Raw genomic sequence first — 13,640 nt, 5'->3', positions numbered from 1 at the left:
GAAACATATCCCTTTTTTTGTTATCTTTAGGAAACACACAAATGACAGTGAACAATCAAATTGTTGTTGGGACTCTAATGAATCTGTCAGATAATCCTACAAGGGTGAGTATTGGACAAGAATGGCGGGAATCAGATGTCACAAGCAGAATTCCTATCATTGTGACCGGAAATGACTTTTCAACTATTTATGCCCCCTTGATTCGTGATGGAAGAATGGAAAAATTTTACTGGTACATGATTCATGAAGTGATTTGTTGTTCCATTTTAGATCTTTTCATATATATGTTTGTTTTATACAAACAACAATTAGTGCTGTTAGCATGCTTAGCTAGTTCTGAATAGGACACTTACTAAAGATAACGTGCCATGACATTTTTGTTTATAGCATAAGTTAATCCTTTGCCATTACCAAGTTCCTGTGCACACACATATCCAGTAGCATTATAAATATCAACTAGATAAGTGTGCTTTGTAGAGTTTATGGATGTTCTAATACATATTTATTTAAACTAAGGATCAAGGTTTAGTTGACAGCTATATGTTTGATAACCTATAAAAAAAGGACCCCCGAGATCGTGACACGTGTACACGTGAATCGAAAGTCTTTCCATCTGGTAGGACTGAACAGTAAGAAGCCCGACCTATTGAGTACAAAGAATTAGACTAGCAACACTCCTGAGTTTACCCAAGCCCGGAATGGACAAAACGAGCTCCTCAAAGATTGGAGGGAATGGACAGACCGACCTCCTCAAAGACCGAAAGGAACGGACAGATCGACCTCCTCAAAAGCCCATATTACAACAAGGCTTTGAATGCTAATATGGCCGACCTCAGTAATCGAAAGGAGCTTATTTTTATGTAGGTCAGATGAGTCCGGCACGACCTGATGAAGTCAAGGTAAAGATGCTGACCTCCTATGAATTGGTCGTCTCCTTAGTTCAGCATAGGGATCATAAGCGCATATGTAGAGGATACAAACCGGCCAGCTCCGTATTTATTGTCCTATGACCGATCATTAATGTACGGCATGACACACCTGCACAAAAGCATCCCTGCCCCATCAGAAGGGAATATGGCACCAGGGACATCAACTTTATTCAAAGGTATTTATGCATCGCACTAACCCTAAAAAGAATCTCTCTTTCTCTGAAGAAGGACCTGTCTCTCTCGTGGTCACACAGGAAAAACCCAGAACCAACATTTTCTTTTCTTCTCTTCTTTGTTTTACTTCCCTCAACTCCATGAAGTTTCCAGATCTAACTTGAGCGTCGGAGGATTTCCATCGGAAACTTCCCCGGTGGTCTCCAACCGTCTTCTTCATCTTACATGTCCCATTCCTTGAAGCCAAGCATAGAGGGATCTAATGGACCGATCACAGAACGATGATCAATCCAACGGATCAGACCTCTGCCTAGGTGTCCTCATCTGGACACCTCACCGGATCTCACTATAATCAAGTGACGCCGTCTGTGGGAAATGAAGGATACTATATTGTCGCTGGAATTTCCAAACAAAATTCATTGAGATCTACATGATAAACCGAGAAAAGCTAATAGCCAAACAACAAGGGAAACTGAAAAAGAGAGAGAGAGAGAGAGAGAGAGAGAGAGAGAGAGAGAGAAAAGACCCAAGAATCACAAACAACCTCTGCAAAATCGGAGGGGACGGATAGACTAACCTCAAAAATCCCTACTACAATAAGGTTTTGAACGCCAATGTGGCCAACCTTAGTAATCGGAAGGAGATGAGTCCAGCACGACCTGGTGAAGCCAGGGTAAAGATGCCGACCTCCTATGAGCTGGTCACCTCCTTAGTTCAGCACAGAGATTATAAGCGCGCATGTAGAGGGGTACGAACCGACCAGCTCCGCATTTATTGTCCTATAACCCATCATTAATGTATGGCGTGACACACCTGCACAAAAGCATCTCTGCCCCATCAGAAGGGGGACATGGCACTGGGGGTATCAACTTTATTCAAAGGTATTTATGCACTGGACTAACCCCAAAAGGGGATCTCTCCTTCTCTGAAAAAGGACATATCTCTCTCGCGGTCATACAGGGAGAACCCAAAACCACCATTCTCTTCTCTTTTCTATTTTACTTCCTTTAACTCCATGAAGTTTCCATATCTGACTTGAGCGTCAGAGGATTTCCACCAGAAACTTCCGTGGTGGTTCCCTGACCGCCTTCTTCATTCTACAGATCTCATTCCTTATAGCCAAGTATAGAGTGATCTAATGGACCGATCACAGAACGATGATCAACTCAACGAATCAGACCTCTACCTAGTGTCCTCGTCCTGGACACCTCACTGGATCTCACTATAATCAATGTTCACCTACACTAATTCATTATGCTGCACATAGTTGTCTTCTTGTTTTGTGAACTAGAGATACAACTAAGAAAAAGACTTTATTTCACCTATTTTTTTTCCATTTTAATTTATATTCTATGGAATCCTTGTGTAGCATGCAGTGGAGGCAAATAAATGGATTTGTAGATTGAGTACAAAATACTAAGTTATATCTTCATTCTAATCCTGTGCTTTTTAGTCCAACTGTTGTGTAAGTTTCTAAGAGTCTTAGGATTGAATTTTGGAGTTGCCACTTGACGGAAAAATTTCGTCTTCTTTAAAAAGCCATTCTCTTCCTTTCTGTCTGATGAATCTCAAAAATAGTTAGAGAATTGCTAATAACTTTTTTTATTGTAAGGTCTCTATGGGAGTGAGACTAAGAATTATATTCTATTACTTGCAATCAATTAGCAAACTGAATTAGCACATTTTAGTTAATTCATTTTGGCTTTTATAAGAGAAATGTTCACAATTTGGTTTTGAAACCTCGGAGACCAACCACAAGAAATAAACTGAATTACAATTTTACTTTTGTATTATATAATGTATTTATTTGTTTAATCTAACACATTGCTTCAGCCACCAAACTAGATTGGACTCTAGCAACTACTGATTTCTTTCAATTTGTTGCTCCCAAACTTCACCGGTTCTCTACCAAATTCAGGCCCAAAACACGTAACCATTCTTGTAGGTTTCCAATATTCTATGGCTACATCTCTGATTTCTTAATTCCTAGTCCACCATGAACTAATGTCAATGATTCTTATGTTGGCAATGTGTCAATTAGTGCCATGTTGTTCTAGACTCTTTGAAGTTGTAACTTCTAATCCATGGATTTAATTGCAGTCACGGTCAGTGGAAATGAGAATGTTTTGAAAAATTAGCTCACAAAACAAGGGATGCCATACATGGTGTAATGTTAGCAGTGCACCGTACTTTAGTTTCTTTTTTTTTTTTTTTGAGAACCTACTTTAGTAGGTCTTTAACCATTATGAAATGACAATTCTGCGTTGCTTATTTAATTGATAGGATGTGATTAAAACCTCAAAGAATAAAGCCTTACTTTAGTGACCTTGACAAAAATTTAAAGATCAATTACAATAACTGCTATAAAAGGGAAATTTTTGAATGATTTTGAAATTTTTCTCTATATCAAGATTCAATTTGTTCTGCTGAGTTTTATGGTTGATCACAGTTGTTATAGGTTATAGGAAGTAGATATGTTAATATAGGAAGTAAATATTGATAGATGGGTTAGTTACTTAATCTTAGGGATTGTATAATCATAGGCTTGATTTTCCTTCCTGTTTAAATACCGTCTCTCATGTATAAATAGGTTGTAATCTTTATTGTGATACAACAACAAATATTATCTTTCTACATGGTATCAGAGCCTTTCTCGTAGAGATTTTTTTTTTATCTCTCGTCAAGTTTTAAAATTTTTTTTGGAGACTTAGTGCTCTGTTCATTTGGGTTACTCATAAAGGGTAACATTTGGATCTCACCGTCGCTGGAGTTGCCACACTGTCCCCTTGTCAGATCTGAGGTTTGTTTGCCGTTCGGGTGTTGGGCGGAGGTGTCTTTTTTTTTTTTTTTTCCGGGTACTGTTCAACGCACACAAATGGCGCATATGGCAGTTAAGGCCCCTTCAGATCAGGAAATTTTAATATCTGCAGATGAGTATGCACAATTCATCCAATACCAGGCATCTCTGAAATCCTCTAATTCCTCCTCTATCACTGCAATTGCCGAGTCAGGTAACTCTACTGCATGTCTTGTATCTTCATCCTCCAAATGGGTTATTGATTCTGGTGCTACCGATCATATGTCAAGTAATTCTACCCTTTTGTCCAATCTCGAGTCTCATGCATCGCCTTCTTATGTTACTCTTGCTGATGGTACTAAATCTTTTGTCATGGGTTCTGGTCATGTCAACTTAACCCCTTCTCTTTCTGTATCCTCTGTGTTATATCTCCCTAAGTTCGCATTTAATTTGCTTTCTGTTAGTAAATTCACTCGTGCATTGAATTGTTGTGTCTCATTATTTCCTGATCACTGTATTTTTCAGGATCTTTCGACGAAGTAGATTATTAGTAGAGGGCGTGAGTCAGAGGGTCTCTACGTCTTGGATCAGCAACTACCTAGATCTCTTGCATGTTCCGCGCGTTTAACACCTTTTGATGTTCATTGTTGTTTGGGGCATCCTTCTCTCAGCTTTGAAGAGGTTATATCCACAGTTTCATTCTTTGTCTGTTTTAGATTGTGAGTCTTGTCAATTTGCCAAACATCATCGTTTACCTTCAGTGTCTCGAGTCAATTAACGGGCTTCGTCCCTCTTTGAGTTAGTACGTTCAGATGTTTGGGGTCCTTATCCTACTGTGTAAATCTAGCTTTAAGTACTTTGTTACTTTTGTTGATGACTTCTCTCGTACTACTTGATTATTTTTAATGAAGAGTCGTTCAGAATTATTTTCTATCTTTTGTAACCCAGTTCAATATTCCCATTCGTATATTGCAAAGTGATAATGCTAAAGAGTATCTCTCTGGGGAATTTCAATCTTATTTGTTACAAAAAGGGATTCTTCATCAATCCTCTTGTGTTGACACTCCTTCACAAAATGGAGTTGCCGAAAGAAAAAATCGACATCTTCTTAAAGTAGCCAGAGCCCTCTTATTCCAAATGAAAGTACCTAAATGTTTTTGGGCTGATGCTGTATCCACAGCTTGTTTTTTGATCAATCGCATGCCTTCCTCCATCCTTCATGGTGATATTCCTTATAATATTTTGTTTCCCACTAAATCTTTATTTCCTATTGAGCCATGTATCTTTGGGTGTACTTGTTTTGTTCGTGATGTTCGTCCACAGGTTACTAAATTGGATCCCAAATCACTCAAATGTGTCTTCCTTGGCTACTCTCGACGTCAGAAAGGGTATCGTTGTTTTTCTCCTGATCTGAATCGGTATCTTGTGTCTGCGGATGTAACATTCTTTGAGTCCACTCTGTTTTTTCCGCCATCATCTGTTTGTAACACTCAAGGGGAGGAAGATGACCTCTTGTTATACACTGTTCGCTCTCTGTCTCCTCAGACTACTCCTACACCTTTCACTCATGTGCCATGTCGCCCTCCCATCTTTCATGTGTATTCCAGACGCTTAGAGGACTCTGACTCCGCTCCACTACCCGCTTCTTCGTTGACAGATCCTGCTCCCACTGATCCTTCACTGTCTGATTTGGATTTGCCCATTGCTCTTCGCAAAGGTAAACGTACTTGCACTTATCCTATTTCAGCTTGTATCTCTTATGATCAATTATCCTCTTCTTCTCATTGTTTTGCCACTGCTTTAGATTCTATTTCAGTTCCCAAAACTGTTATTGAGGCTTTGTCCCATCCTGGTTGGCGTGCTGCAATGGAAGAAGAAATGATGGCTCTTGACAGTAATGGTACTTGGGAGTTGATGTCCTTGCCCCCAGGAAAGCGGGCTATTGGGTGCAAATGGGTGTTTTTCGTGAAAGTAAATCCTGATGGATCTGTTGCTCGCCTCAAGGCCCGTTTAGTGGCCAAAGGTTATGCACAAACTTATGGAGTTGATTATTCTGATACATTTTCCCCAGTTGCCAAGCTCGCATCTGTTCGATTGTTTATTTTCTTGGCAGCTACACATGATTGGCCTTTGCATCAACTTGATATTAAAAATACTTTTCTTCATGGTGATCTTCAGGAGGAGGTTTATATTAAGCAACCACTTGATTTTGTTGCTCAGGAGGAGTCAGGCAAGGTTTGTAAACTTCGAAAATCCCTTTATGGCTTGAAACAGAGACCTCGGGCATGGTTTGACAGGTTTATTGAGGTGGTCCAACAGTTTGGAATGAAGATGAGTAAGTGTGAGCACTCGGTGTTTTTTAGAAATTTTGATAGTGGAGTAATTCTGCTTATAGTATATGTGGATGATATCGTTATCACAGGAAGTGACATTGCTGGCATCACATCCCTAAAAGAATTTCTTAAAACACAGTTTCATACAAAAAATTTGGGTTCATTGAAATATTTCTTGGGAATCAAAGTTATGCGGTGTAAAAAAGGCATCTTCTTGTCTCAAAGAAAATATGTTCTTGATTTGTTAGCAGAAATAGGAAAATTGGGTGCTAAGCCTTGTAGTGCCCCAATTACCCCTAACCTTCAACTTACCACAGAAGACAGTGAGTCATTTGCAGATCCTGAAAGGTATAGAAGATTAGTTGGCAAGCTGAATTATTTGACGGTGACTCGTCCTTATATTGCATATTCAGTGAGTGTGGTAAGTCAGTTTATGTCCTCTCCTACTGTTGCCCAGTGGGATGCTTTGGGACAGATTCTTTGTTACCTTAAAGGGGCCCTAGGGCGAGGGCTATTGTATGGTAACCATGGGAACTCAAATATTGAATGCTTTTCTGATGCTGATTAGGCAGGCTCGAAGGTTGATAGGAGGTCAACTACTGGGTATTGTGTTTTTGTGGGAGGTAACTTGGTCTCATGGAAAAGTAAGAAGCAAAATGTGGTCTCCCGTTCTAGTGCTGAATCTAAATATCGAGCCATGGCACAAGCTGTTTGTGAAGTCTTGTGGGTACGTCAACTATTAGAAGAAGTTGGGTTCACAAATTTGGTGTTTGCTAAGTTGTGGTGTGATAATCAAGCAGCTATCCACATTGCCTCTAATCCAGTATTTCACGAGAGGACTAAACACATCGAGATTGATTGTCATTTTGTTCGTGAAAAGGTCCAACAAAAGATAATATCAACAGGACATATCCGAACCAGAGAAAAATTAGGAGATATCTTCACTAAAGCTCTAAATGGAACTCGAGTTGATTATATATGTAACAAGTTGGGCATGATTAACATTTATCCTCCAATTTGAGGGGGAGTGTTATAGGTTATAGGAAGTAAATATGTTAATATAGAAAGTATATTGATAGATGAGTTAGTGATAAGCGGTTGTCGAAGCCGTCAAAAATAAACCTATTATCAACCAACAAAATAAATTTGTAGACAGTGGCAATAGGGTCGAACCACAGGGAATTGACACTAAAGATCTTCCTAATAATAACCAAGATAAGTAAATAACAAATAATTAAAAGAGGGGGGTTTGAGTTGATGAATTAAAACTAAATAGCAAAAGAAAGCAATAATTTAAAGATGAGTAAATTAATAAGAGAAAAGCTTCTAGTTGAAGTATGGATCTTTTTCAGATTGTTTGGAATTGATCATTGATTCTTTAATACTCCTATTTATCTCAATAAATTAGTTTAGGATGTGGAAGACGCTTCTCACAATCCAAATTCCTCCTTAGTTCTAGTTTGATTAGGAAACGTTCGCTAATCAAACACTAATCAACAAGTTGCCAAGGAACGTCCTTGGGGCATTGTAGCATCGAACAACTGTTGACTGCATTAAGACTTAGAGAAATCCAATTCTATCCTTGCCAACCGCGTGGTCAAGTTTAGATTATGCAATTTGATTAAATGTGTATTTGAACAACCTAAGCAATTACGGACCTAAATCATTCAAACAATATTACTTAAGCAATTTAAAAGCAATGGGCCCTTATTGATTCTAAAAGCAAAGTAATAATTATGGAAAGCTCAAATTGCATAAATATTGAGAATAAATAGAAGTTTAACAATGGAGATTTAAATCTCCCAATTCATAACAAAATCTGAAATTCACCAACTTCAACTAGAAAAGAAAGAGTTTAGCCACTCATGGTGGACTAAATACAAAAAGATGAAAAGAAAAGAAAGGAAGAAAAATGCTGGAGAGTTTCTGGCGAGTTGAGTTGCTGATCCAAGATGTCCCTGCTGGTTTTGGAGGTTGCTCTTTTATAGCTGAAGAAATCTCCCCTTCTAGGGTTTTGAAATCCCTTTTTAATTTGGCTTGTGATTCCTCTTTTGATGTTGAATTTAATTGCAACTGGAATTCCTTAAGTGAGAAACTCTTTCGTGGCTCTTGGAATTGATTTGGTAGTGATTGAGTTGGATTTGGACTTCTGAAAACTTGAAATTCGGTTTCCAGCTGTTTTCCCGCCTCTGCTGTCAAGTTCTGCTGTCAAGGTGATTTGCCCAGTTTCTGCGAGTGATTTGGGCAAATCACTGGGCAAATCGCTCTCTGGGATTCAGTCCAGTTTCTGTCTCTGTCGCTGCAAGTGATTTGCCCAGTTTTCTTCGAGTGATTTGGGCAAATCACTGGGCAAATCACTTTTGCTGTCATTTTCTGCACTTTTTCTCCAACTCTTCAATTTCTTCCTTTTCTACAAAAATATAACAAAAACACAATTTAAGCTAGAAAAATATGTAAATAAACAGTAAATAATATATTAAAAACATGGCTAAATTATGCTTGGTCAAATACCCCCACACCTAGCTTTTTGCTTGTCCTCAAGCAACAAATAACTTAGCCAATCAAGCCCCCCTTTTCTTTTGAGTCCTAAATACCACTTAATCAGCCCTCCCTAGACTCCTAAATTGAAGTATCACAGTATAGAGTATATGCACCAAGGTCATCCTCTCCTTTCCTTGTTTCCTTTCACCTACCATGGTCAAGAGAAAGGCTTTTGACTCAATCATGCTTATTCTTTTATGTTAGGTTTAATGCAACCCCTAGGAGTGACTTGCCACCTTTTCTCTTTCTCCTTTTTATTTTATTTTTATTTTTATTTTTAGCAGCACTTATTCTTATCCTTGCCTGAAAAAGTCACTAACCTTTTTACGCGATTGTGTACATGGGTGATACACCCCCGGTTACTCAGTTAGTCACTTGTTCAAGTGGCTACTAGCTCTGTTCATAGTCTAGACCATCGAAACTTATTTGCTTGAAAAAGTCACTGACCTTTTTACGCGATTGTGTACATGGGTGATACACCCCCGGTTACTCAGTCAGTCACTTCTCCAAGTGGCTATTAGGCTCAGTTCATAGTTTTAGACCATTGGAACAGGTTTATGATTTGTGCTTTGTGCTGGTTTTTCATGATAGTTTGGACAAATCAACTCATAGGGGATTACACTAGCTTTTTGTTTGCATGTATTTGTATTTTTATTCCCCTTGACCTTAGCAAATTTAAGGATTCAATTCAAGAGAAAAACTCCCTAAGTGAAGGTAACATACTGTGAATGATTCAATTTAGGCTTAAAGGGGTGGCAAATCAATGGGGTCATGAGATAAGGAAGCTCTTTTAACCTTGTTATCTATGTTGAGTAGAGAAAAAGCTAAGACAAAATTCTGTGTGTGTGTGCAGAAAGTGTGAAAAAAAAAAAAAAAATTCTGGTGTGTGCAAAAAGGGGTAAGAATAATGCAAAAAGAAACAAAAAGAAACAAAAAGAAACAAATAGATGATGGAATCAATGCAAAAGTAACCTAACAATACCCCCACACCTATGACAAACATTGTCCTCAATGTGTAAGCATGTATATAAAAAATTAAGAAGAAAGGGAAAAGGACTTCCTGGCCTGTGGGTGATTTGGCCAGTGATTTGGGCAAATCACTGGTCAAATCACTGTTTGTCACAGTGGTGGGGCAGAAAGTGTTGAACCAGCAGCTGCAACATGCTTTCCATGTGCTGCATCCTGTCTTGAGCCTCCACCGAATGGTCTTGAGGTACCTTTTATGTCCTCCAAGGTCCACCCAATTGCTTTCTTGTGCTTCCTCAACACATCAAGGAGCTTTTCCTCTTCTTCTTGGCTGAGCTGGTTGGAAATAATTACTGGAAGTGTATTTCCAGCTCCCAAGTAGGCATATTTGAGGTGGCTAGGCAAGGGTTTCAGATCTGGTGTATCTGCTGTCTGCTGGTTTCCTGTCTGCTTGTTGTTTGATTTGCCCAGTGATTTGGGCAAATCACTGGTCAAATCACTTTCTGTTAAGTCTGTCTGCTCACTGATTTGGGCAGATTGTCTGGGTGATTTGGGCAAATTGCTGGGCAAATAACCTGTAACCAGCTGTGAACAGTACTCCATCTGGTCTGTCTTGGTGTTGCTGTCCACTTCTTCTCTCCTGCAAAGACCTTCATAAAGTAAGTTTTCTTGATCAAAATAAAAAATTTCTTGACTTAAATCATTAATTATATCAAGGCCATAAACAGGAGAAACATCATTGGGGAATTTCATGGCATCATAAACATTAAATTTTATAATTTCCCCTTCAAACTCCATGGTCAATGTGCCATCATGCACATCAATTTTTGTTCTTGCTGTGCTCAAGAATGGTCTCCCAAGTAAGATATCAGAGGTGATGTTGCCCTTATCCTCCTCCATGTCAATCACATAAAAATCAGCTGGGAAGACTAGTTGGTCCACTTGCACCAACACATCTTCAAGCACTCCCTTGGGGTGGACAATGGATCGGTCAGCCAGTTGGATCACAATGCTGGTGCCCTTGAGTGTACCTGCATTTAACAAGTTAAAAATAGAAAGGGGCATAACATTAATTGAAGCTCCAAGGTCACACATGGCTTTCTTTATCCCCACATTGCCTATCTTGCATGAAATGGCAAACATTCCTCTATCCTTGCATTTGGTGGGAAGTTTCCTTTGAATGACAGCTGAGACACACTCCCCCACACTTACCTTTTTATGTTCAGCAAGTTTCCTCCTATTGGTGCATAGCTCTTTGAGAAATTTAGCATACCTTGGTATTTGCTTTACAGCATCAAGTAGGGGTATGTTGATTTCCACTTTGCGAAGTGTCTCTAATATCTCTTTCTCCTCTTTCTCCTTTTGGGACCTTGCAAATCTCTTTGGGAAGGGAGGAGGTACCTTGAATTTCTCCATAGGTTGCTGTTTCTGCCTTTGACTGGATTCTGCCTGGTCTGCTGATTTGGGCAGATTATTTGGTAATCTGGGCAAATCACTGGGCAAATCACTTTCTGGCAGATTCTCATCAGCAACCTGTTTCTGCAATTTTTCGGACTTTCTGTCTTCCAGCTCTTTTCCACTCCTCAATGTGATGGCACTAGCATTTTGTCTTGGATTTATCTCAGTTTGGGAAGGTAGCTTTCCTTGTGATTCAATTTTGTTCAAGGATGAAGCCATTTGCCCCATTTGTTTCTCAAGATTCTGCACAGTACTTGCCAAATTTTTCACAATCTCTTCAAGAGATGCATTAGAATTCTGAGGTGCAGCTTGAGCTTGGTTTCTTTGCTGGTAGCTTGGATATTGCTGTCCCCTTGCATAACTGAAATTTGGATGGTCCCTCCAACCTGGATTATAAGTATTTGCATAGGGATCATACCTTCTTTGCCCATTAAAGCCTCCAATAGCATTGACTTGCTGGTCCTCCTCTTGAAGGGAAGGACATAGATCAGTTGGGTGGTTGTTGGCACATATTCCACATGTCTTGGGCTGCTGAATCTGCTGGACTTGTTGGGTTTGACTCACAACAAGGCTACGGACAGCATTGGTGAGTTCAGAAAGTTGGGATGATAAAATGGAATTACTCACCTCATTTACATTCCTTGTTGGCAGCTCTTGGTCTCCAAATTGTTGAGAAGCTGCAGCCATGGAGGAAATTAAGTCCCTCATCTCACGAGGTGATTTTTTTTCAATTGTTCCTCCACAGGCTGCGTCAATAAATTTTCTCTCTGAGGGTAGCAAACCCCCATAGAAGTACTCAATGAGAGATTGGTCAGAAATATCATGCCGAGGGCAGCTTGTGCACAACTTTTTGAACCTCTCCCAGTACTCATACAAGCCTTCAGAGTGCTTTTGCTTTATGCCACTTATTTCTCGACGGATGCCTATGGCTTTTGAGGTTGGAAAGAATTTTCTCAAGAATGCTCTTACCATATCAGCCCATGATGTGATGGATCCGGGTGGCAAGTAGAATAGCCATTCTTTGGCATAGTCTTCAAGGGAAAAAGGGAAAGCTCTAAGCTTGATATCATCTTCTGGAATGCCTTGAGGTCTCATGGTTGAGCACACAACGTGGAATGCCTTCAAATGCTTGTGAGGATCTTCATTTTCTAGGCCTCTGAATTTAGGAAGGAGATGAATCAGACCTGTCCTTAGCTCAAATGGTGCTGTCAATAGGGGATATTCAATGCATAAGGGTGCTTGATCTCCTGCTGGTTCAGCTAACTCTCCGAGGGTTCTTTCCCGTGGCTGGGGTGCTTGAATGGGCACGTTTCCAGCTTGTATTTCAGCTTCTACATGTGCAGCAGGTGGTGCTGCCATAGCTGGATTTTCTGCCATAACCTGGAATCAGGTATCAGGTTCAAATGCAGTAGTAGCTGTAGGTGGATTTGCTGGTGCAAAAGTTTCTGCAGTAGGGGCAGATGTGACAGCAAGTGCTTCAGCTGGTGCAGAAAAATCAGCAGGTGTAGCAACAACTCTGTGAGATGGTGTTGCTGATGAAGACGCTTTTGAGGCTTGGTTCCTCAAATTTGCTTGCTTCCTTAAGTGCTTGGCAGTTTTTTCAATCTCAGGGTCGTAAAGAAGAGTGTCTTTACGGCCAGACCTGGTCATAAAGGGAAAATACGTTAGTTTTATCAATTTCCCGGCAACGGCGTCAATTTTTGATAAGCGGTTGTCGAAGCCGTCAAAAATAAACCTATTATCAACCAACAAAATAAATTTGTAGACAGTGGCAATAGGGTCGAACCACAGGGAATTGACACTAAAGATCTTCCTAATAATAACCAAGATAAGTAAATAACAAATAATTAAAAGAGGGGGGTTTGAGTTGATGAATTAAAACTAAATAGCAAAAGAAAGCAATAATTTAAAGATGAGTAAATTAATAAGAGAAAAGCTTCTAGTTGAAGTATGGATCTTTTTCAGATTGTTTGGAATTGATCATTGATTCTTTAATACTCCTATTTATCTCAATAAATTAGTTTAGGATGTGGAAGACGCTTCTCACAATCCAAATTCCTCCTTAGTTCTAGTTTGATTAGGAAACGTTCGCTAATCAAACACTAATCAACAAGTTGCCAAGGAACGTCCTTGGGGCATTGTAGCATCGAACAATTGTTGACTGCATTAAGACTTAGAGAAACCCAATTCTATCCTTGCCAACCGCGTGGTCAAGTTTAGATTATGCAATTTGATTAAATGTGTATTTGAACAACCTAAGCAATTACGGACCTAAATCATTCAAACAATATTACTTAAGCAATTTAAAAGCAATGGGTCCTTATTGATTCTAAAAGCAAAGTAATAATTATGGAAAGCTCAAATTGCATAAATATTGAGAATAAATAAAAGTTTAACAATGGAGATTTAAATCTCCCAATTCATAACAAAATCTGAAATTCA

The 13,640-nt window shown here is 39.3% G+C and overlaps 1 protein-coding gene across 6 annotated transcripts in view; it reads left to right on the top strand.

The window, feature by feature from the left end:
• LOC110626571 (ribulose bisphosphate carboxylase/oxygenase activase, chloroplastic) overlaps positions 1-13,640 on the top strand; it is a 28,581-nt gene that overhangs the window by 3,808 nt on the left and 11,133 nt on the right. For all 6 annotated transcript variants that reach the window (XR_006352463.1, XR_006352462.1, XM_043961597.1 and 3 more), the window contains exon 8: positions 31-232. Coding sequence is in view for 4 of the 6 variants with exons in the window: in XM_043961597.1 (XP_043817532.1) it covers positions 31-232 (202 nt within the window). In the remaining 2 variants the exon portion in view is untranslated. The remainder of the gene's footprint in view (positions 1-30; positions 233-13,640) is intronic.

Source organism: Manihot esculenta, chromosome 11, assembly GCF_001659605.2.
Source record: "Manihot esculenta cultivar AM560-2 chromosome 11, M.esculenta_v8, whole genome shotgun sequence".
In the NCBI taxonomy this organism is placed as follows: Eukaryota; Viridiplantae; Streptophyta; class Magnoliopsida; order Malpighiales; family Euphorbiaceae; genus Manihot; species Manihot esculenta.
The sequence above is the reverse complement of the archived record's forward strand: the minus strand, read 5'-3'. Positions and strand labels throughout refer to the sequence as shown.